At 43.8% G+C, this 25170-nt stretch overlaps 1 protein-coding gene across 1 annotated transcript; it reads right to left on the bottom strand.

Moving 5' to 3' along the window:
• Positions 1-199: 199 nt before the first annotated feature.
• On the bottom strand, positions 200-23104 carry LOC109404708 (transcription factor grauzone). The gene is made up of 6 exons (XM_019677631.3): positions 22874-23104; positions 22085-22809; positions 1463-1982; positions 952-1277; positions 509-884; positions 200-447 (listed from the first exon to the last, which is right to left on the bottom strand). Exons 1-6 carry the CDS (start codon positions 22997-22999, stop codon positions 295-297), a joined length of 2226 nt encoding a protein of 741 aa, XP_019533176.3. The 5' UTR covers positions 23000-23104; the 3' UTR covers positions 200-294.
• Positions 23105-25170: the final 2066 nt, after the last annotated feature.

Here is a 25170-nt window from a genome sequence, read left to right as displayed (position 1 = left end):
CCCTCGAGCAGATGCAACTTCAGCAACCACGCTCACGCTGTGTACCACTCAATACACGACGCGACCGCTCCCAGGTTAAAAGCAACGATTCTTTTCTGAACTCTTGGCATCTCGAGGAAATGTAGTCAATAACAGTATGTATGTCAAAGGTTGTCAAGGGAGGGTCATCCAGCCAGGGTCCAGGAACACCCACATCGCATTCAATAGCAGATCCTTTAATAAACTATCTACACGTGTCACACATGACTTCATTCGACTTACCTGCTATAAAAACGAAGATTCGCCTCCGCCTCTTTACCGCTTGTGAAAGCGACTGGCCACCTTTTCCGCCCACTGCTCCGGATGAGCCACCTTCTTGTGAGTGTACATGTTGGAACTGGAGTTACACGTTCGGGGACAGTACTCGCACTTGTACAGCAAATCTCCCGTATGGCCTGCTTCGTGTTCCTGTGAAATTACAACCGGATTAGCTTTATTCCAGTACTAAGCCGACAAAACCTAAACCAACCTTCAATCGAAGCAGCCGTTTGAACGGTTTTGCACAGAACGAGCACGCGTACATCGGAGCGTTCGAGTGGACAAACTTCTTGTGGCTCTGCAGCGAGAACGCATTCGAGCACTCCTTGCCGCAGATATCGCAATTGACCGGATCGGACTTGCAGCGCTTCAGATGACTCCGCAAGCTACGCACGTTCTTCATCCACAGATTGCAGTACTTGCATTGCGCCTTCTGGGCGGCCCGACCTTCCTGGGTGTGCTGCTGCCGGTGGAACTCCAGTGCCGATTTCAGCGGGAACCCCTTGGCACAGATGTCGCACACCCAGCTTGCACTGAGACCGTGCACCGTTTGCTCGTGAGATTTGAGCAGCAGGCTGGTTCCGAAGCTGCAATGGATGCGCAGATATGGTTTAACACTATATTCTGTCAGGTCAAAATCTCATCAATACTTACAACCGATCGCACTCCTTGCAGGCGTACTTCTTCTCCTCCAGCGCCAGATGGTACTCCATGTGCTGTTTGAGCAGGTAGTCCTTCCAGAACCGACTGCCGCACACGTCGCACCGGAACGGTTTCTCCGAGTCGGGCGTGTGCTTCCACATCATGTGATTGGACAGGCCGAAACTGTTCTGGAACGTTTTGGCGCACACCTGGCACTTGAAGTGGTCCGGATTCTCGTGGACACACACGTGCTCGTACAGGCGGCTCTTTTTGCTGAACTTCCGCGTGCAGCACACGGCAAAGCCCTGCGCTCCGTCGTGGGCGTTCTTGTAGTGCACCTGCAATAGGGAGATTTCTTAAGACTTGCTTTAAAACTGATTTCAAATATAAAATACTTAAACATCTTTGCTGATTTCCTATAATAATAACATGGAACGAGCTCACTACGTGGCAGGGTGGATTTACGATTTTCCATCAATTCCATTACGTGAATCAAATCAACAGACCGAACATGCTCTCTTACCTGCAATTTGCTGAAAGTGGCTCCGACAAAGTCGCACAACTCGCAGCCGAGCGAGCAATACTTCCGGATCAGCTCGTCCTCCACCACCGATTCTTCGGTGGTTTTACGGCGAATTGGCTTTGCCAGTTCCTGCGGTTTTTTGAACGACCCATCCGTTGTTACTCCACCATCGGTCACCAGCTCATCCACGCCCTCGCCTGGCGTTTCCTCCGCCGTCATCGTTTGCTGAATATAGCAAACGGCCTCCGCATCCGCTTGATGGGCACCATCCGGATCGAGCAGTTCCGGATGGTGCGTCAGCGTGTGATTCTCTAGCATTTTGGTGTTGGTAAAGTACTTGTTGCACTTGAGGCAAACGATGTTCTTCGGTTCCACGGTGGCGTGCCAGTTGAGGTGACTAGTTAGTAGCGATTCGGTGGCAAAGGCCGTGTCGCACAGGTGGCACCGGAAGTGTTTCTCTTCTTCTGGTGTGTGATTGAGGAGATTGTGCATGTTTAGACCGTCCACGTTTTTGAAGCACCTGGAAATATTATGTTATTAGTATGTTAGAAATCATCAGTTCTGGTGCTAGCTATTTATTCCATTGGATAATCAACGCTAGCATTCGACAGGACATTTTCAGGAGTTATTGACAAAACATCTGAAGTTAGTTCTTACGGAATCTCTGAAGATTTTTCCCTATAATCCTGATTGCACATTTATCTAATTTTAAAGACTTAGGAAACTTTTGAGAATTGAAATAGTTTAAAGGAAATCCCTAAAAAGGATTCTACAGTAGAGTCGGTCTATAGACGATGTTCCTCCAGTTTTCTCAGTTCTTCTTCAACTTCAACCGCGTCCTGATTTCCCATTGAATATTGTTTTCGTAATTCTTTCTTCTAACATTTTGGATGGTCCCTCCCCCTTTTGATGGTAGCCGAAAATGCGTGGCTTTTTTGTCATTTCTATAAATTCTACAGGTTCTTGCTAAAATTTGATCGTTTTCCTAATCTTCAACAACTTTCACTGATTCTATTACTACCTATCATAGTCTGTTGAAGTTTTGATCCCAAAGCTATTCTAAGGCCTCCAAAGTACTCCGAAGTTTGTGTCACAAATCCAACATTCTCAGCCTTATTACACCACTGTCGTGTCCGGATGGACACCGTGGCATCCCGGTTCAGCCAATTCCGCCGGCCGAAACTCAGCACCGACGAGGAAGACGCATCCTACACGTACGAAATACTTTACAAGACTGAAGTTTCATTTCATCTTGATCGTTTGTTCCGTTTGCTTTGTTTATCCGATAGAGCATCCTCGCTGCTAATGCTATATGCCCTGTTTATGCTTTCTCGGTATCCCACTCAATCCCTACATTCTCCCTTGTCCTACTCTCATTATTTAAAAGTTTATTTTTTCAATGAACAATATTACTTTATTTACATTTCACTTTATTGTAGTACAGCTTACAATTGCCGTTGCTCTACAAACGATATTATAAATTATCACCATCACAATCATCTTCATTTCCAACCATCTTCTTTGTCACTTTTACTACTTTTTTTCATTATCACAGTTGAGATCACAGTCATGCCAATCTCGCATCTCTCATTATTATCGTCTATCATCTCTTCTTTCTTATCTCTTCTCTCATCGCTCATCATCATCTCTCATCTTCTCATCATCGTCTTTCATCCCTCATGATTATCAACTTTCATTTCTCATCTATTATCTTTCGTCCTTCATCTTTCATCTCTCATCGCTCATATCTCATCATCTTCATCTCTTCCCTGTCACCTCAATATTTCAATCAACAATATTAAGTTTGCTTACATTTCACTTTATTGTACCACAACTTATAATTGCCTTCATTCTAAAAACGATTTTGTAAATCATCACCATCACAATCATCCTCATTTTCAACCACCTTCTTTGTCACTTTTACTACCTTATTTTTTTTAACCATTACCACATTCATGCCTATCTCTCATCTCTCATTATTATCGTCTATCATCTCTTCTTTCTTATCTCATTTCTCTCTTCTCTTATCGCTCATGATCGTCTTTTATCCCTCATCATAATAATCTTTTATTTCTCATCTCTCATCTACCATCTCTTATCTTTCGTTCCTCATCTTTCATTTCTCAACGCTCATCTCTCATCATCTTCATCTCTCCCCGCTGACCTCAATTTTTTCAATCAACAATATTAAGTTCGTTTACATTTCACTTTATTGTACTACAACTTATGATTGCCTTCGTTCTAAAAACGATATTATCAATCATCACCATCACAATCATCCTCATTTTCAACCACCTTCTTTGTCACTTTTACTGCCTTATTTTTTTTAACCTTTACCACAGCCATGCCTATCTCTACTCTCATTATTATCGTCTATCAAAAGTACACGTTTCAAGAAATCTGACAATATCAATCATCACCATCACAATCATCCTCATTTCCAACAACGTTCTTTGTCACTTTCACTACCTTTTTCGACCTTTACCACAGTCATAACAATCTCTCATATCTCATTATTATTGCGCGTTTCGCCGTAGATTCTCACGCAATAATGTGCAAAATCGCTTACAGATCATCGCCAGAACATCAAATCATATTCGTGTCTTCTACAATAAGTGCGGAAATTACCCAATGATTAACCGCGCAGAACATACTGAAGCGATTAAATGGAACTGCGCATATCTATCAGCGTTTTCGAATAGCTTAGCGCGATAATTTTTCTTGCAACAGATAATATCGTCTATCTCTCATCTCTCATCGCTCATCATCATCTCTCATCACCATCTCTCATCGCTCATCATCATCTCTCATCACCATCTCTCATCCTTGTTCTCATCTCTTATCATCATCATCTCTCATTAAGACCATCTCTCACCTCTTATCTCTCATCTTTAATTATAATCATCTTTCATTTCTCATTTCTCGTCTCTCACCTACCATCTCTCCTTCTTCGTCCCTCCTCTTTCAGCTCTCATCATCGTCATCATTTCTCATGTGTCATCTCTCATCATCTGTCATCTTTCATATCTCATTACTCATCTCTCATCTTGCATCTCTCACCTCTCAGCTCTCAACTTTCATCTAATCTTTCACCCCTCATTTTTCATCGCTCGTCTTCCATCTCTCATCTTTCATCTCTCATCGCTTATCTTTCATCTCTTATCATCATTATCTTCTCTCATCTTTCATCTCTCACCTCTCATCATCATCAACATCTCTTATTATCATCAGCATCTCTTATCATCACCTCTCATCTCTCATCTCTCATCTCTCGTATTTCGTCCCTCATATTTCATCTCTCATCTCTCATCACTTATCTATCATCTGTCACCTTTAATCTTACATCTCTCATCACCATCATCATCATCATCTCTTTCCATCATCATCTCTTATCTCTCACCTCTCATTTATAATTCTTCATTACTCATCTATCATCATTATCATTAGCACAGTAATACCAATCTCATCTCTCACCCCTTATCTGTCATCTCTCATCACTCATTTCTAATCTGTAATCTAATCTCATGTCTTATGACTGTACCGTCTTATCTCTCATCGGTCATCTTTCATCTCTCATCGCTTATCTTTCATCTCTGGTCACCGTCATCATCATCATCATCATCATCATCTCACGTCTCTTATCTTTCGTCCGTTATCTTTCATCTCTCATCATCATCTTCTCTCATCTGTCATCTTACACCTCTCATCTCTCATCAACATTATCATTATCATCAGCATCTCTTGTGTTATCTTTATCTACCATCTTTCATCTCTCATCCCAAGCAACCAAAAGTTCGGATTCCACTTGAAGAACGAACTCAGAAGTTCAAGTTTGGTTCAATTCCGGCTTCGTTGAACTTAATTCTCCAAAAAGTTACTCATGAAATGTTTATGAACTTTGAAGTACATGTGCAAGCTTTAGACTTCTCTTCAAAGCGAAATTAAAGTAGAAAAGATGTCCAGAAAAAACTTACTTTGAACTTTTGAGCAGAGTTCAATTAAAATTTAACCGAACTCATGTTGAACTTTTGCGTGACTCTAAAGCACAAATAAAGTTCAGTTGGACATATACCAACAACTTGAAAAGTTCCGTTTCGAACTTGTTTCGTACTTGTTTTGAACTTACTACTCCTCAAAGTTCAGATAAATATTAAACGTACCAAAAGTGAACTTCAATTGAACTTCGGCGGCAGCGGAGCTCGGGGGAAATTCTCATTCAATTAAATCACTCGGAAATCGAGCTCAGCAGCCACAGCTTGTGTTAATTTCACAAGTACACTTTGTTTCACTATGATATTTCAACGTACTTACTTGTAATCAACGCAAACGCAAAGCAACGAATGCTATTGTGTGGCTCAAGGGCTGCCCCCGCAGCGGAAAACTGTTCCACCTCGGATTCCGCCGGAGTTTTTTGGCTCTGCATATTTTTTTTCCAGCTATGCTGGATGTTTCCTACCCCGTCTCACTAGTCGCTGCAGCGCGCCGGTAATCGACGCGATCGTAGTCACTGTAAACCAAGCTGGACACTTATAATCTTTTCTGGAAGTCGATACACTGGCCCTAATTTCTTGCTTTGCACTGCGAACCACAACAAACTGAAAATGTCAAACTGTGCAAGTTCACAAGAAGTTCCACGTGAACTTCTTTCGAACTTTCGACTTCGAACAGTATTCCAAGTTCAGAAAAAGTTCACACGTGAACTTGATTGAGCTCTACTAAATGATATCAGCACATTGAGTAAAATCCCACAGTGCCTAACAACACATACATGGAGTAGTGGTTAGGCACCGGCTTTCAACGAGGAGAACCCGAGTTCAAATCTCAGTAAGTAAAAAACATCAAAAATTATTTCAAGGTATTAGTCAATTTGGATTCCACATGAACTAATGTCTCTTAATAATAAATTACTTTTGAGGACTAAAAACATTATTTTTTCATTTTTTTAAGCTTATTTTTAAGCTGAATAGCGTTCCTTTCAGCGACACAAGTGTACTTTTTGTGAACTCAAGTTCGGTTAATTACTTAAAAAGTGGGCTGAATAGAATGCTATTCATCTTTCTTAGAATAGCTGATTAAGCCCAGACATGCTATTTTAACCGAACTTTTGGTTGCTTGGGATCTATCATCATTATCAATTATCACCATCACAATCATTTTCATTTTCAATCACCGTTATTGTCACTTTTATTTCATTTTCCAAGATATTTTCACATCTTTTTTTTTACATTTACCACAGTCATGCCAATCTCATCTCTCATTATGATCATCTCTCATCTTTCATCTCTCATCATCATCATCTCTCATCTCTTATCTCACATCTTTCATCTCTCATATTACATCACCATCGTGATTTATCTCTTATTTCTTATCTCTATCTTATCTCTCATTTCTCATCTCTTATCTCTCATCTCTGAACATTCATCTCTCATCTCTCACCGGCATCGCTCATCATTCATCTCTCATCTCTTATTTCTCATATTTTATCTGTAATCTCTCATTTCTCATCTCTCATCATCTTCTGTCATCTTCCATCTCTCATCACCATCATCATCAGTGTCTCTTATTATCATCAACTCTCACCTCTCATTTACCATCTCTCATCTTTCGTCCCTCATCTGTCATGTCTCATCTCTCATCGTCATCATCATCATCATCATCATCATCATCATCATCATCATCATCATCATCATCATCATCATCATCATCATCATCATCATCAACAACAACATCTCTTCTCATCATCATCTCTAATCTCCCATCCTTTACCTCTCTTCTTTCATCACCATCGTGTCTCGTTTTTTTTTATCTCTCATTCTCCCCCACGTGTCGCTAGAACTTCCGGTTCGGCGTCACTTCCTGTTCCGATTTCCAGTAGGGCCAGCTTGGTCACTGGTCGATCTCGCATCACCGACCCATCTGGAATTCTCAGGTCGGCGCGTCTCGGTACTCCGTCTTTTCCCGGGTAGGTCTTCACTATTTGACCCCTTATCCACCGATTCCTCACCCCCTCATCGGCAATCACCACCAAATCACCCTCCCGAACATGACGAACATCGTGGAACCATTTAGTCCGCCGCGTTATGGTTGGCTGGTACTCCTTCAGCCAGCGTCGCCAGAAGTTGTCCAAGGTGTGTTGTATTTTGTTCCAGCTTCCTTTCAACGCCATACCAACATCCACGGGTGTCTTTTCTGGTTGTTTTACCCCACTAGAGCTGAGCATCAGGAAATGGTTCGGCGTCAGTGACTCGCAATCGTCGCTTTCGATTGGTACGAAAGTTAAAGGGCGTGAGTTTATCATATGTTCTGCTTCAGCAAGAAACGTTGCCAAGGACTCCTCGTCGAGTTTTCGTTCGACGGGTAGCACACCCAGAGCGACTTTGACTGACCGAACCATTCTTTCCCAACATCCCCCCATGTGCGGAGCAGCTGGCGGGTTGAATTTCCACTGCGTCTGATGATCCGTGAAGGTGCTGCTGAGTTCGACGTTAATACGTTTAATCTCATCCACTAGTTCACGACTGGCGCCGATGAAATTGGTCCCACGGTCCGAGTAGAATTCGACTGGGGCCCCTCTGCGCGCGATGAATCTTCGAATCGCCTTCTTGCACGAGTCCGTGGACAAACTACACGTGATCTCCAGATGAATTGCCCGCGTTACCAAGCATGTGAATAGAGCGACCCATCTCTTTGCCGTTGATCTCCCAACTTTCACCAAGTATGGCCCGAAATAATCGACGCCGGAATAGGTAAATGGTCTCTTAAATGGTGTCAACCTCGCTTGTGGCAACGGTCCCATTTTCGGTGGTGCAGGAACGGCCTTATACACCTTGCACCACATACATCGCTTCCTCGCTGCTCGAACTTGATTTCTCACACTTGGTATGTAAAACCTCTGGCGAACCTCGTTGACTACAGTCTCGTTATTGGCATGGCGAAATCTGCGATGATACCAGTCTAGCAGTAGTGCTGTTACGGCGTGTTGCTTCGCGAGAATAATCGGATACTTCGCATCGTGGGATACGTATTCACTGTGAGCAGTTCGGCCATCTATACGAAGAACTCCATCATCATCCATTACCGGCGACAGTTTCGCAAGTGGACTTCTCTTCTCCAGCCTCTTCGGGTTGTTGACGGTTTGAATGTTGTACTTCAGCGTGGCTACTTCATCCGGATAGGTGTCAGACTGCAATAACTTCCAAAGCGTGCGCTCTGCCCGTTGTAGTTCAAGCGTCGTGAGATCTCCTACTCTTCCAGGCTCCTTTTTGCAGCGTCGTTTCAAGTTGTCCACAAAGCGGTGAACTTGCCCAATACACCGCAGTAGTCGCTCCCATTTCGAAAAATTTTCGTAATGCACCAATGGCTTTTGAAGGAGGTGATTAAAAACGTACGCTGGCCGAATTTCCTCGTTTGTTTCTTTTACTTCGCCTCGACAATCCTTGGGCCATTCTTGTTCATCGTCGTACAGAAACAATGGTCCTTTCATAATTCTGCTATCTGGTTCGAATGAAGGACCCCTTCCCCACTTGGTGGCCTCATCAGCAACGTTGAGCTTCGTTGGGACCCAACGCCATTCTTCCGCCGTTGAAAAGCTCAGAATTTCACTAATGCGGAACGCCACGAACTGTCGATAACGGCGCGGATCTGACCGGATCCACGAAAGGACGGTTCCGGCATCACTATGAAGAAACGTCTGTTGAATTTCCAGCGAATGATTCTCGATGATTGTCTTCTTCAACCGTGCTCCTATTACCGCTGCCATCAGTTCTAGACGAGGGATCGATAATGGCTTGAGCGGCGCTACCTTTGTTTTCGATGCAACCAAACAGCAACGAATCCTTCCTTTGTCGACGATACGGAAGTATGCACAGGCGGCAAATGCCTGTTCGCTCGCATCTACAAATATGTGCAACTGTAGGGAGCGGTAGCTGATTGGATCGTACCCTGGGAAATAGCACCGGGGAATGCTTACGTCACTCATCTTCAGCAGAATCTCCAACCATAGCTTCCATCGACTAAACACGTCTTGAGGAACTTTTTGATCCCAGTCGATTCCGGTTCTCCAGACGTCTTGGATGAGGATCTTCCCATGAATGACGAATGCCGATACAAGTCCAAGCGGGTCATAAACGCTCATCACTACTCGTAGCATTTCGCGTTTGGTCGGTACCAGTACGTTTTCGATCAAAGCTCGTATATCGTGGCGAAAATTGAGTGTGAAGGTGAAAATATCCGCTTCTGGTAGCCAGGCGATTCCCAGCAGACGTTCAGATTGACCCTCTCCAACGAAACTTTTCACTGTTTTGGGATTCGTCTCTCCGATTCGCTTCAGTACTGTATGATCATTCGAGATCCAGTTTCGAATGAAAAAACCTCCAGCAGCATGAACCTTTGCCACTTCTAGAGCTAACTCCACGGCTTCTTGCGCTGTATCGAGACTATCGAGATAATCGTCGACATAGTGTTTCTTTTTTATAACTTCGGCTGCTCTAGGGTGTGTTTCCTTGTGTTCGTCGGCGTTCTTGTTCTTCACGAACTGCGAAAGGGCCGGGGAACAAGTTGCGCCGAAAATTGCAACGTCCATCACCATGGTTTCCATCGGCAAATTCGGCGAGTCCCTCCACTTGTACAGCTGTGCGGGGCGATCTTCCTTTCGAATCACTATTTGATGGAACATTTCCATGATATCCGCGCATATAGCCACCTGTCTCTCGCGGAATCCGAACATTACTCCCAACAGTGGCGCTAGTAGATCCGGGCCGCTCAATAACTCCGTATTCAGTGACACTCCCTGAACCTTGGCGGCCGCGTCCCAGATAAGCCTCACTTTTCCTGGCTTATTAGGATGTAGTACCACTCCCAGTGGCAGATACCAAGACCGTTGGCGCTCGAACTCTGCCAACTCTTGAGCAGTTGCTTTATGGGTATAGCCCTTTGCCTGCATCTCCGCTATCTGTTGACGAACTGTATTGTACAGTTGTGGATCTCTACTAAGTCGCTTCTCTAGACACGTGAATCGTTTTCTAGCCATCGGTTCGCTATCCGGAAATTGGACACAGTCGTTTTTCCAAAGCAAACCCGTTTGAAACCTTCCGCTCTCGGTACGCCTTGTCGTTTCCTCTAAGATCTTGCGGGCTCTTTGATCTTCTATTGTATCTGTTACTTGTGCTACAGAAATCCCCAGACTTTCTAATGCGAAGAAATCTTGGACGTACGAGTGCAGATCATCATCAGTAGGTGTCGCATTGATGTGCATTTGACGGTGCGGGAGTTGATCGACTCCCCCACGTAAGCTTCCGTATACAGTCCATCCAATGCGCGTTTTCGTGGCTATTGGTTCACCTACTCGTCCTTCCCGCAGCTTAAGTGTGGCCAGAAGGTGAATGTTGATCAGTCCTATCATCAAACCGGGAACAGCAGCTGTAAAACTCCTTACCGGTAATCCCTTGAGGTAGGCGAAACGCTTTTCCATTTCCTGAAACTCGATTGTTTGCTCGGGTAATCCTAAGTTCTCGACCACGTACACTTCAGATGCTTTAAACCGTTTGTCGCTGCCGATCGCTGAAACATCTATCGCCACTTGCTGCGCACACAGTTTTTTTTGTATTCCTCCGGTCCAATTGATGCACAAGGTTTCTGGTTTTCCTTCAAGTCCAAGCGCCTCTGCAGTCGATTGGTCCACCATGGTTACCGAGGATCCGTCATCTAGAAAGGCGAACGTGTCAACTTTTCCTTTGCTTCCATAAAGTGTCACCGGTAATACTCGGAACAACGTTGATGATGTCAGCTTACGATGGACTGTTACGGTGGCATTCTTCGTTTCCTCTATTGGCTTCTTCTCCTCCTTAGCCAAATCGGAATGGAGCAACCGATGATGGCGTCTCTGGCAACCGTTTACTCCACAGACTTCGCTGCGACACGGCCAGCGACTGTGTGCCGTCAAGCACCGACTGCACAGCTGCTTCTCCTTCACCTCTTTCCAGCGATTATCCACGCATAGTTTTTTGAACGTCGAACAATTCGCAACCTGATGACCCCATCCGCCGCAAGATAGACATGTCGATGTTGCTTCAGGTTTCTTCGCAGCGACGTGTAACTGCTGATGTTCATCGGGTGCTACATTAGCATCGTCGTTCTCTTGAGTCATCGTCGCATGGGCATTAACGAACGCTCTATCTTTTCCTCTGGTTCGGTCCTCCTTGTTCATCTTTGGTTGGCTCAGCAACGGCGTGGCCACACTGCTTGTGGCGGTGGCAACCTTCTCCATGTAGTTTCCAAAACTGCTGAGATCCACCGTAGGTAGACTCTGCTGATACAAAGCCCAATTAAACTTTACAGTGGGTGGCAGCTTCTCCACAAGTTCCTGTAGCAGGATAGGATTGGACAAATGGTTTTCTAGTCCAACCGCCCTGAGATGACCACACAGATTCTGCACCATCAAACCGAATGTCACCCATGTGTCTAATCGATCCGCTTTGGGGCTGGAGTATTGCGAACCTTCGAAACCATGTTACTCACGATTTGTTCAGGCCGGCCATACAACGTTTGCAATGTGGTAATGATCTGTGGAACCGAAGATGGATGCAAAAGAAGACTGCTAACTGCATCTTTGGCCGTGCCTTTCAAACACCGCTGAAGCCGCAGTAGATTTTCGGAGTCCGTATAACCGCATGCGCTCGTTGAATGGAGATAGCTGCTAATAAACATCGGCCACTCGATAGGATCTCCAGTGAATGGCGGAAGTTCTTTGGAAATTACTTGTCTAGCTGCCACTTGCTGCGTTGTTGGACCATATTGGAACTGCATAGGATTATAGTTCGCTACAGAGGGGCTTACCTGGACGAAAGTTGGTCGAGATTCCTGATGAGGTGCGACATGGGGGGAAAACCCGGGGAAATTAAGTGGCAGTTCGTGTTGAGGGGTTGCACGAGGGGTAAACATTGGCGCAGATTGGCGCAGGGGAAAGGAGTACTGAGATCGACCACCCATTGGAGTGATCATCGAAAGCTCATCCAGATCGTTTTGCAGATAAGGGGTTTGCGAGGGGGTGGTGTTGATTGATTCCAGGGAACTGACAGAAGAATGGGGCGCACTTACCAATTGGTCCGGGACGCTTTTACCCTCACCTACTTGCGGACAACGTTGCATCCACGATTCCACTTCCGGTAGTTGAACTGTCCTTCGTACTGGTTCCGCTATGGCTTCGAAGCTTGCGTTCCGGTTTTTCATGCTAATCTGCTGCTGTTGTGAAGACATCTGCATCTCAATGAACGCCCGCTCTATTCCGCGCAAACGTTGCAGCTCCACGTTCTTTTCTTCCAGTTCCTGCTGTTGCCGTTTATTGGTTTCTGCGTCTTCCTTTTCCCGAACCTGCAGTTGACGTATGAGATCGGCTTCACGCCGACGCTGCAACTCGAACTGCTCCTCTTTACTTCCTTTCAGCTGATTGAGTTTGCTGATGAGCTCCAGCTCACGTTTGCGTCTATTCTCGATTTCCACCTCATGTTCATGTTGCTTCCAGATGTGTTTTTTCCGAAGGTCCTCGGTCTCTCTACGCCACTTCTCGTACAAGGGCATCGGGTTTTTTGGGCGAGCACCGCCCTCGGGAATCTTTGCTGGAGAGTATTCGAGTAGATCTGCAAGCGGCTGCACATCTACCAGCGGCACGATATGATCCGTGCCCCCGGTTAACACGGAGCGTTCCACACCATCGATGGTTATACTGCCAAATGTGTTTTCCATGTCACTGTCGGCTACACCCCCGATGCTAGACGCTGGGTGGCTCTCACCGTTGCCGTTACGATCCATGTTGATTGCACAGAACCCTGTCTTCATCGGAGTAGACGTGATCTGCACATTATGACTTGCACCTGAAGCCTCAGCGTTCGTGTGGTTGTTCGCCATTCCTCCATCGGGCGCCCCAGCAGTTGTGTTGATGATCCCAACTACACTGTTCTGCTCCTGGATCCACTCTCTAACTCTGCTTGTCTGGTTCGACCGAACGCTATGCGAACCCGACGCTTCGTCCTGTTGCTCCAACAGCTCGTACTTCCGTGCGATGTATTCCCGTTCGCTCTCTAACTTCTCCAAGGTTGCTTGCTGGATCTTTTGCTGCAATGCGCGTTCCTCCTCTAAACGCTGCATCTCACGGGCCAGTCGTGCTCTATGCATACTAGACGTGCTTGTTCGACCTGATACCGAGGTTGTCGGAGGGAGGGTCATTCGAGGGGCACAAAGGGTACAAGCAAAGGATGAGGAATGAACTGTTTTAGAAGTCACTCCGGCGCAGGAAAAGTGGTACCACTTTCCGCAATCGCCACACTGCACCATATACCACTCAGCCTTATTAGGTCGGTCGCAGGCACCACAATCTGCCCGCTTATCATCGATCACCGAAGCTTGGAAGTTGGCCTCCGATGACTTAACGGATACATTCTCTCGCTGGTCATCATCCGTTTGGAGGTTAGATCCATCTTCCGCTACCGCCCGTGTCCGTGATCGTGTTTGTCGTACGACAGAAGTCCGGTTCATGGTGTAACGACGATTTTTACGTTCTTAAGTTTCTGTTGGTGATTTCGGATTTCTTTTAGCAACACGCCTTTTTTGGTTGAGTAGTGCTAAAGCTGCAACATATTTACTTTATTAATTCATGCCCAATTCATAGTATAGTGGCTACTTACAACGTAGTGTCCGAATCAATTCGATTCACCCACAGAACACTAGTTAAACGTTTTAATTTAGGAATCCTATAATTATATAATTCAATATAATATATGAGCAAATAAACAAAAATCAAATTTACTTTACGAAATATCTGCTGCTAGCTACAAATTCAATTTTACGAATCATTCTACGTGACAGTTTGATTCGAAATGTCACCTGTCACCCTAACTACTAATTTGACATCTGTCACCATGACTGCTTGGGGCTCACATGGCACCGGAGCCAAGGGGTCCGCAACACTTCTTCTCTAATCATTGATCATCATCTCTCATCTCTTATCTTTCATCATCATCTCATATCCCTTACCGCTCATCTATCATCTCTCTTTTATAATCTCTCACCTCTCCTCTCATCTCTCAACATCATCATCTCTCATCATTATTTTTATCATCATCAGTCTACCCTCTCGGGGGAATCCTCTTTTCCAACGGTATACCCTCTCAGGGGAATTCATCACTGGTTTACCCTCTCGAGGGAATTCACCATCGGCTTACCCTCTCGGGAGAATTTGCCGTCAGCTTACCCTCTCGAGGGAATTCGTTTTTTTATTATGGCTTACCCTCTCGAGGGAATTCACCATCGGCTTACCCTCTTGGGGGAATTCACCGTAGGCTTACACTCTCGGGGAATTTGCCGTCAGCTTACCCTCTCGGGGGAATTCGCTTTTTTTATGGCTTACCCTCTCGGGGGAATTCACCATCGGCTTACCCTCTCGGGGGAATTCACCGTCAGCTTACCCTCTCGCGGGAATTCGCTTTTTTATGGCTTACCCTCTCGGGGGAATTCACCATCGGCTTACCCTCTCGGGGGAATTCACCGTTAGCTTACCCTCTCGGGGGAATTCGCTTTTTTATTATGGCTTACCCTCTCTGGGGAATTCGCCGTCAGCTTACCCTCTCGGGGGAATTCGCTTTTTTATTATGGCTTACCCTCTCTGGGGAATTCACCATCGGCTTACCCTCTCGGGGGAATTCACCGTCAGCTTACCCTCTCGGGGGAATTCGCTTTTTTATGGCTTACCCTCTCGGGGGAATTCACCATCGGCTTACCCTCTCGGGGGAATTCACCGTCAGCTTACCCTCTCGGGGGAATTTGCTTTTTTATGGCTTACCCTCTCGGGGGAATTCACCATCGGCTTACCCTCTCGAGGGAATTCACCGTCAGCTTACCCTCTCGGGGGAATTCGCTTTTTTATGGCTTACCCTCTCGGGGGAATTCACCATCGGCTTACCCTCTCGGGGGAATTCGCTTTTTTATTATGGCTTACCCTCTCGGGGGAATTTGCCGTCAGCTTACCCTCTCGGGGGAATTCGCTTTTTTATTATGGCTTACCCTCTCGGGGGAATTCACCATCGGCTTACCCTCTCGGGGGAATTCGCCGTTAGCTTACCCTCTCGGGGGAATTCGCTTTTTTTACTATGACTTACCCTCTCAGGAGAATTCACTATTGGATTACCATTTTCTTCTTTCAATCGTACGTTTTCTCGCTTTCTGCATCCGCAATAATCTGGATACACAACATAAATGTTAAACAATATATTAAATTATTACTTCTCAAATCTCCGAGATGAACTAGCCTAGGGCTAAAAATCTCGTTAATACAGATACAAAAAAATCTCAAATCTATTGCAGTCAGATTATATGGTTCCAGTTCCTACAAGAATCCGGACAGTAACCAATTGCATTTATTTTAGCAGAGGGAAACACATTTTTATCCACCAGTCATGAATGCAGAAATCGAGTCATGGAACACAGACACGAAGCTTTCTCTTCTCCATAGCTGGACCAAGTACATCTTTTCCTTGCAAAACAGCTACAATGCAAAGGTTACTAAAACTGTTTCGAGTTTGTGTGGGCAGAATTTTTTAGGATTTAACAGCTTTAAGAACAATAACCATGCAACGACCAGCACGGAGAAAAATAATTAGTAAACACAAACGGATTTTAGTTAGATTCAACCGGATGTTTAGGTTGAATTTGGAACAACCGGAATATTAGTTGATTTCAACTACCCGCATTAGTTGGAACAAACTAATGCATCCAGTTGTTATTTTTTCGGAATCTCACAGTAATTTTAACAAACGTCAGTTTAAAATAACAACCTGGGTGGTTGTTCTGGTTGTCAGCCTCTAAATCAACAAACGAAATTAGTTGTTTCAAACCAAATGCAATGGTTTGAAATTACCGTAATCTGATTTGTTTTCAACAAACTGGTCGGTTGAATTTAACGATAAAATGTTTCTTTTTTGTTACTTTATTTTTTTTTTTCAAAACGAATAAATTATTGGAAAATTTGTAAGGATCACATATTTATTTATTTTATACAAATACACTGATTGAGATAAGTAATGATAACCAGAATAATAATATGATTGTAATACCGATTGCTCTCGCATTTTTCCTGATACCAGCGCGATGCGATTTCCTCCACCGTGTTTCAGCTCTCGGGAATTTACGTGGCTCCAGCCAATGTTAATCTTCAGCAAGGCTCATGATTCTATTCTGGAAGTAGATTATCCGAAACTATTACTTTGCACACCACTCATCAACTCATTTGAACATACCTGGAGCTCTCTAACATGCTGTAACACTTAACAAATTGCCAAACTTACTGGCTGGAAGATGCACAAAACGGTTCTTCAAAATGGTGGCCATATAATTGAGTTGAGCTCATGACGAGGCTTGTGAGAAGACCCAAATGAAACAAACCGCTAATTTGGTTTGTTTCAAACTGAAGTTTCGATTAAATTTTCCACAAACAACATCTTAGTTTGGTTCTACCGGCGATGTTTGTTATTACAAACTAATAATGTGGTTTGTATTTCATAACAAACAAGAGTAGCAGTCAACCCAAACATTAGTAAAAACAATCCGCGAGTTTCGTAGCAAACAACAAACCTCTCAGTTTGTTTTTACCGGAATCGATATTACTGTTCCATATTAAAAACAACAAATGAAATGGTTTGTTTCAACCGTCGTTTTCCATTTTGAAACAACAAATTTTTGATTTGAAATAACAAATAACTCAGTTGAAAAAACAACAGACAAGTTTGTTGTTTCAAACCAGCCTGCTTTTCCTCCGTGAGCTCATCCAAAGCCGAAAGCCACAAAAGAATACAACGCTGAATGTCAAATCGTGTTCTCCATTCACAGCTCCGATGCTCACCAAGAAAAGAAGACCTTGCCTATTATCCGCTTGCCACCGCCTCTGCTTGCCTTCAAAACAATGCCATGCGTCAAAAAAACAACGCAAATAACCAAACCTACAGCCTCGAAGTTCCACCGCTGTTTCAGCCGACTGACGAAAATACAACACCAACACTGTGGCAACACAGAATCAAGCCACGCGAGCCCCACCGATGCGATGAAAAATGCTGCACCATCCTGCACAAAACCGCTGCCAAACACCACCGCGATGGGAGGAAACGCACAAATCCCTTAATTTATTCACTTCACTTGCTGGGAGCTTACCTACCGGCTGTGCCGTTGTCGTGTCCGGATGGACACCGTGGCATCCCGGTTCAGCCAATTCCGCCGGCCGAAACTCTGCCTGCAGACGCATCCTACACGTACGAAATACTTTACAAGACTGAAGTTTCATTTCATCTTGATCGTTTGTTCCGTTTGCTTTGTTTATCCGATAGCGCATCCTCGCTGCTAATGCTATTGTCTATCCGGTTGGAATCAAGACCGACATTCAATCAAAAATTGCCATTTTCTTGATCCACAAGTGTCGCAACTGTTTCGCATCTAGTGCGCTGTGTTGCTGACAACAACGGGAAGGATGCGCACTACTTTTGGCATGATTAAAAAACGTCGCGAGTTGGGTCGCGTCGCGACTTGATTGTGCGAAGTCCGGTTTGGTGGCGGCCCGACAATATATGCCCTGTTTATGCTTTCTCGGTATCCCACTCAATCCCTACAACCACTATAATGCTTTTAGTACATTCATGGGATATTCCAGGCTTTCCAAACTTCAGGTTCAGGAATTAGGACCTTCAGGTTCTAAGGCTCTACTCTTGTTTCAACTCGCTCTATCGGCATAACAATCTTCCACGATTGTGTCTGTTGCACCGCATTATGTCACGAGAATCTCTATGTACATATTGCTATTTAGCTGTCCACAGACATACAAATGCAAGACCCAATATATTTTGAAGTATCTGCTAGATTTACATGTAAATCTTAAGATACTTTTATTGTAGCGAATGCTCGCGGAATGTAATCTACGCTACTCTTAGAGCCTCAGAGCGCCATTCTGATAACTTAGCAACATTCACTTGGTGTTCTGGGTTATCCAAACTATTCTGAAATTAAGATCTTCAAGCCCTACAAGCTCTACTCTGTATCTCTTTACTTTTCCGATGTTATTCTTTCACGATTATTTCTGTTGTATCTCATAATATCTGAACACTTCTCCAGGAGATTTTCCCAAGAGTTCCTCCAAAAATTTCTCCCGGAATTCCTCCGGGAAGTTTTCCAGGGATTTCTCCAAGGATTCCTCTAGAAAATATTCCAGGGATTCCTCCAGAGCTCCTTCCGGAAATCATCCAGGATTTCCTCCAACAACTTATCCAGGGAATTCCTCTAGGGATTCTTCCAGAAATTCCTCCCGGGTAATTTCTGCAGAAATCTCTCTAGGACTTCCTCCAGGACGTAATTCCAGGACGGAATTCCTTCCAGGAATTACTGCTAATTCTTCTAGGAATCCATCAAGGTATTCCTTCAGAAATTCCTTCACGTTGTCCTCCAGAAATTGTTCCTGGGGTTCCTCCACGAATTCCTCCACAAATTCATCCCAGGATTGCTCCAGCAATTCCAACAGGTGTTCTTCCAAGAATTCCTCCAGGGATTCCTCCTGAAATTCTTCCAGAAATTCCTTTAGTCATTCCTCAAGGAATTCCTCCAGGATATATTCCAGAAATTTCTCCAGCAAATACTCCAGGAATAACTGCAGGAATTCCTCTACACACTCAGTTGAGCTCGGCTAATTTCAATTCTTTTGCCGCTCAGCAATCGCAACTTAACTGAGATATCAGCAAAAGTCAAGTTTATTCATAGCAGCACCCATGGGTACCGCTGGCAACAAACATTAAACGTCAAACGTTTAGCCGAGATTTCAGCAAATGAACTTTAACCGAGATTTGCACAGCCGATCTCGGCATTCTTTTTTAAGTGTATAACTATTCACCCAAGAAACTCTTAAAAAATCCTTCACAAATTAATGCATGAATTCTTCCAGAAAGTACTCCATGAATTCCTTCAGGATTTCCTCCAGAAATTTCTTCAAGAACGTCCCGGAAGTATCATTGTAGGAATTCTTGGAGGAATTCCTAAAAGAATTCTTCAAGGAATTCCTGGAGCGATTCCTAGAGATTCTTGGTGAAACTCTTGAAAGAAATCTTAGCGGTATTCCTGAAGGAATTCATGGAGTTCCTTGGTGGAATTCTTGGCAGAAGTTTCGGAGGAATATCTGGAGAAATTCTTGGGAAAAGTACTGGAGGATTTTTTGGAGAAATATTAAGAAAAATTTGGAGGAATTCTTTGATAAATTCTAGGAGGAATTCTTGGAAGAAGTCTCAGAATCAGTTCCCCGAAAGGTATTTTAGGAGGAATCTCTGAAGTTGTACCAGGAGTATTTCTTGAAGAATTTTTGGAGCTTTCCTTAAGAATCTTTGAGGAATTCATGAAGGCGTTTCGAGAGGATTTTTCGGATGAATTCCTGATGAAATTTCTTGAAAAATTTTTGACAGAAGTCTTGGAGGGACCCCTGGTGGAATTCTTGGGGAAGGTCCTGTAAGAATGTTTAGAAAAATATCTGGAGAAATTCTTGAAAAAAATCTAGGCAGATGTCTTGGAGGATTTCCTGGATGTACTGTTGGAGCAATTCCTTGAGGATTTTTTGATAGAATTACTGGAAGAGGAAAATTCCTGGATGAATTTCTGGAAAACTTCCTGAAGGATTTTCCAGAGTAATTTCTGGGAGAATTTCTGAAGGATTCCCTGGTGGAATTCTAAAAAGAATTTATTAAGGTATTCCTGAGTAATTTTGGGAGGAGCTTTTGGCGTGATTCCTTGAGATTTTTTTTGGAGGAACTTCCGAGGAAATCTCTGGAGGAATTCTCGGACGAATTATTTGAATAATCTCAGTAATATTTTCTCGAGGAATTTCTAAAGGTTTTCCGAAGGATATTGGGGATATTCATAGAGGAATTTTCGGTGTAATTTATGAAGAAATTTCTTTAAAAAATCCCTGGGAGAATTTCTGGAAGAATTGATTGATTGATTTAGCTATATTATAGAGACTTTTAGCCTTTCTGGAAGAATTCTCTGAGGAATTCCTGAAGAAGTTCATAGAGGATTTCCTAAATTAATTTCTGTAGAAGTTTCTTCACGAATTCCTGGATGAATTTCTGGAGAAATGCCTAAAAGTAATCTCGGTTGAATCCCTGGAGTAATTTTGGGAAGAATTTCTAGAGGATTTCCTGCAGGTTTCTGAAGAAAGTCTTTGGAGAATTTCTGGAGAAATTCCTAGAGGAACTTTTGGAGGAGTTTACTACTCCTGGAATTCCTGGAGGAATACCTAAAGGGATTCTTTGAGGAATTCTTGGCAGAATTTTTAGACGAACATCTGGAGAAATTTCTGGTGAAGTTCTTGAAGGAATTCTTGGATAAATTCCTGGAGGGATTTTTGGAAGCTATTTCTGGTAAAATTATTGGAGGCATTCCTGGAAGAATTTTCGAGGAATTTCTTGAAAAATTCCCGGAGTAATTCTAGAAGGAATTATTGGCACAAATTCTTGGATGAATTCTTTTCAAAAGTCTTGGAGGAATTTCTGAAGGATTTTTTACCATGAATTTTCAGGGGAGCTTTGAGGCTTTTTGAGTACCGTAGACTATGTTCTGTGATCATTCATCGTGTTTAAAATTTGGTTTAGAATATTAGATTTGTGACACAAACTTCGCAGTACTTTGGAGGCCTTAGAATAGCTCTGGGATCAAAACTTCAACAGAATATGACTGGTAGTTAGATTACATGTCAAGGATGTGTGAAAACTAAAACGTTGAAGAATCCATTGATTTAGGCCCCACAAAACCGTACCGGCATATGAATTCTAGACTATTTCTTCGATGACCTGAATCGGCTCTATCTTGACTCTATCCGTCTCTCATGATTTCGTGATTTCGTCCAGATCCTTGACTTCAACAATTCAACCACCGCCTCCTGTAATAAGGCTCTTCCATTGGCCTTACTACCCAGTTATTTGGCAATAAACTCCCTGAACGCCGAGCTCTTTGTCGGCGAATCCTTTTTGAGCTCGAACAGCATCTCTCCGTTTTAGGTGCGTCTGGTCTTCACCACATTTTCGTCTAACTCCTTTAACTCCGGGCCCTCCCCCAATCTCCTAAGAAGCGCAGCTTACGTCGTGTTACAAGATTTTTGTTCAAATATAAAAATGGCGAACTTCAAAGATCAGTAGGTCGGCTCCAGAGGCACGTTCTCCTTTATTTGGGAAATTTGTGCCATCAACTTCAAAGATAGTTGTGCTCATTCTGCGAATGGAGTGACGTGAGAAAAGTCGGAGTCGTATATCGAGATGAGGAATACCTTCTCGAATGAAGTGACTCGCCGTGTAAATCAAATGGAGAGTCACCTCATTCGAGTCGAGATTTCTCACCTCGATATACGACTCCGACTTTTCTCACGTCACTCCATTCGCAGAATGAGCACAAGTTAACTGTGGAAATGTTCAAAGACCACTAAACGGAGAAGTATGTTTTCCCGACTAGGTCATCAGAAAATATGTTAAAAATAGCATCAATGGACCCCCACGATTCATAACTACAAATCATCCATCAAAATATAAATATAAATTTATCCAACATCTAAATCAAACTTACCTATCACATTCCTTGCAATGGTACTTGAACAGATTCTTGTGCCGACACAAATGCTGATACAGTCCATTCTTCTTCTGGTACGCTCGATTGCAGCAAATCACCGTGGGAGCCGAATCGTGCTCCTTCTGACAGTGCTTCTCCAACTTCCGGAATGTGTCGAACTCCTCGCTGCACTTGTCGCACACCAACCGATCCAGGTGCTGCAGGATGTAGGCATCCTTGTGCCTCTTGGTAGTTCGACGACCCTTTCGGACTGGCTTCCGCCCCTGTCTACGTCGGGAAGCGATCGACTTCGACGAATCCTCATCCGATTCCTCTTCCTCCTCCTCTTCCTCGTCGCTTTCATCCTCTTCCTCCGATCCGGCCGACCGCTCTCGCTTTATCTGCCGATGTTCCTCCACGTAAACTCCACCCGGCACCACCTCCGACTCCGTAACTTCAAGCTTCACCTGCACCGGCACCGGGAATTCCAACTCATCGGTCGAAGGCTTCCACTCTTTGTCCTCGTCCGCCTTCTCTTCTTCATCGGATCGCTTCCGGCGTTTACGACCGCGTTTCTTCTTTGGCGCAAATTCTTTGTTTAGATTCTCATCACCATCCTCGACTTTGACCACATGCAGGGCATCCACCTGGTGGACATTGGCCACTTCGCAGTAGAATTTGTGGAACTCGTCGATCTTCTCCCAGCAGCTGGTGCACAACACCGACTGTTCGAACTCGACTCTCTGGAAATCACAAACGGAATAGTAACAAAATCGACCGGTTGAAAACAACACAAAAGCCACTCACCTCGAACCAGAAGTGCCTGGCCAGGATCTGATCGACGCTCTCGGTGTTCGTTTCGTCGCAGATGCGCAGGAAGTTGTCCGTCTTTCGCATGCAGGTGAAGCAATCCGACAGGGCCTGGTCCATCATTTAGCGCCTCTAGGGTTCGATAAAGCCCGGAAATATCCACCAAATTTTACGAAACACTAAAAATAATAATAATTTAATTTTGCTGCGCTCGTTCGCTGTTTGTTTACATTTTTACACGGTTCGATGCACTTTCGCTGTTTGACAGTTTGGTGCTTGCATCAGTTGGATGCACTTCGGTGGTGCGGGGTACCCCTTCCCGGGAAAATGGATTGGATTGGATTGGATTGGATTGGATTGGATTGGATTGGATTGGATTGGATTGGATTGGATTGGATTGGATTGGATTGGATTGGATTGGATTGGATTGGATTGGATTGGATTGGATTGGATTGGATTGGATTGGATTGGATTGGATTGGATTGGATTGGATTGGATTGGATTGGATTGGATTGGATTGGATTGGATTGGATTGGATTGGATTGGATTGGATTGGATTGGATTGGATTGGATTGGATTGGATTGGATTGGATTGGATTGGATTGGATTGGATTGGATTGGATTGGATTGGATTGGATTGGATTGGATTGGATTGGATTGGATTGGATTGGATTGGATTGGATTGGATTGGATTGGATTGGATTGGATTGGATTGGATTGGATTGGATTGGATTGGATTGGATTGGATTGGATTGGATTGGATTGGATTGGATTGGATTGGATTGGATTGGATTGGATTGGATTGGATTGGATTGGATTGGATTGGATTGGATTGGATTGGATTGGATTGGATTGGATTGGATTGGATTGGATTGGATTGGATTGGATTGGATTGGATTGGATTGGATTGGATTGGATTGGATTGGATTGGATTGGATTGGATTGGATTGGATTGGATTGGATTGGATTGGATTGGATTGGATTGGATTGGATTGGATTGGATTGGATTGGATTGGATTGGATTGGATTGGATTGGATTGGATTGGATTGGATTGGATTGGATTGGATTGGATTGGATTGGATTGGATTGGATTGGATTGGATTGGATTGGATTGGATTGGATTGGATTGGATTGGATTGGATTGGATTGGATTGGATTGGATTGGATTGGATTGGATTGGATTGGATTGGATTGGATTGGATTGGATTGGATTGGATTGGATTGGATTGGATTGGATTGGATTGGATTGGATTGGATTGGATTGGATTGGATTGGATTGGATTGGATTGGATTGGATTGGATTGGATTGGATTGGATTGGATTGGATTGGATTGGATTGGATTGGATTGGATTGGATTGGATTGGATTGGATTGGATTGGATTGGATTGGATTGGATTGGATTGGATTGGATTGGATTGGATTGGATTGGATTGGATTGGATTGGATTGGATTGGATTGGATTGGATTGGATTGGATTGGATTGGATTGGATTGGATTGGATTGGATTGGATTGGATTGGATTGGATTGGATTGGATTGGATTGGATTGGATTGGATTGGATTGGATTGGATTGGATTGGATTGGATTGGATTGGATTGGATTGGATTGGATTGGATTGGATTGGATTGGATTGGATTGGATTGGATTGGATTGGATTGGATTGGATTGGATTGGATTGGATTGGATTGGATTGGATTGGATTGGATTGGATTGGATTGGATTGGATTGGATTGGATTGGATTGGATTGGATTGGATTGGATTGGATTGGATTGGATTGGATTGGATTGGATTGGATTGGATTGGATTGGATTGGATTGGATTGGATTGGATTGGATTGGATTGGATTGGATTGGATTGGATTGGATTGGATTGGATTGGATTGGATTGGATTGGATTGGATTGGATTGGATTGGATTGGATTGGATTGGATTGGATTGGATTGGATTGGATTGGATTGGATTGGATTGGATTGGATTGGATTGGATTGGATTGGATTGGATTGGATTGGATTGGATTGGATTGGATTGGATTGGATTGGATTGGATTGGATTGGATTGGATTGGATTGGATTGGATTGGATTGGATTGGATTGGATTGGATTGGATTGGATTGGATTGGATTGGATTGGATTGGATTGGATTGGATTGGATTGGATTGGATTGGATTGGATTGGATTGGATTGGATTGGATTGGATTGGATTGGATTGGATTGGATTGGATTGGATTGGATTGGATTGGATTGGATTGGATTGGATTGGATTGGATTGGATTGGATTGGATTGGATTGGATT

This window comes from Aedes albopictus, chromosome 1 (assembly GCF_035046485.1).
Source record: "Aedes albopictus strain Foshan chromosome 1, AalbF5, whole genome shotgun sequence".
Classification (NCBI taxonomy): domain Eukaryota; kingdom Metazoa; phylum Arthropoda; class Insecta; order Diptera; family Culicidae; genus Aedes; species Aedes albopictus.
This window is presented reverse-complemented; position numbering and strand designations above follow the sequence as displayed.